This window comes from Sinocyclocheilus grahami, unplaced genomic scaffold, assembly GCF_001515645.1.
Source record: "Sinocyclocheilus grahami isolate Dianchi unplaced genomic scaffold, SAMN03320097.WGS_v1.1 scaffold28332.1, whole genome shotgun sequence".
In the NCBI taxonomy this organism is placed as follows: Eukaryota; Metazoa; Chordata; class Actinopteri; order Cypriniformes; family Cyprinidae; genus Sinocyclocheilus; species Sinocyclocheilus grahami.
In genome coordinates, this window is record NW_015520598.1 from 2,040 (window position 1) to 2,552 (window position 513).

General features: G+C 37.8%; 1 protein-coding gene across 1 annotated transcript in view; it reads right to left on the reverse strand.

Annotated features, from left to right (window-relative positions):
• LOC107580248 (synaptojanin-2-binding protein-like) overlaps positions 1-442 on the reverse strand; it is a 2,475-nt gene extending 2,033 nt beyond the window's left edge. Inside the window, exon 1 of the mRNA XM_016265979.1 lies at positions 295-442. Coding sequence (XP_016121465.1) covers positions 295-387 — 93 coding nt within the window. The 5' untranslated portion in view covers positions 388-442. The remainder of the gene's footprint in view (positions 1-294) is intronic.
• Between the last annotated feature and the right edge of the window lie 71 nt (positions 443-513).

The following is a 513-nucleotide window of genomic DNA, read 5'->3' on the forward strand; positions in this document are numbered from 1 at the left end:
ATATATATATATATGAAAAGAAAAATGTACCCACTTTTGTTCTGATAACACAACGCAACAACTAAAAATGTGCAATGCTGTAGCATCATTATTCTAAAGATCTGCATTTAAGGTGAATAGGGTCATCCACAGGATTACAGTGAGCATTGATTTACAATAAATCACTCATACAGTCACGCTGTTATGCAGTGAAGCGGCAGTATTGATTCACAGTTAAGTATAGAGATTGTCAAGCATTAAGTATTAGTAGAGTACAATTTGTTAACTATGTACAGTAAATTACAGTGGTTTTACCGCAAGAATTTTGTCTCCCTCCTGCAGACGTCCATCCAGTGCAGCTGCTCCGTTTTCTTTGATTTTTGCCACATAGATTCCACTGTCATTCATAATATACTGCTGGTCCACTCCACCCACTATATTAAACCCCAGACCTGACAGAGAGAGAGAGGATGTTACACACAGCACGTGTTTGAACTACAAACCCAATTCCAAAAAAGTTGGGACACTGTACAA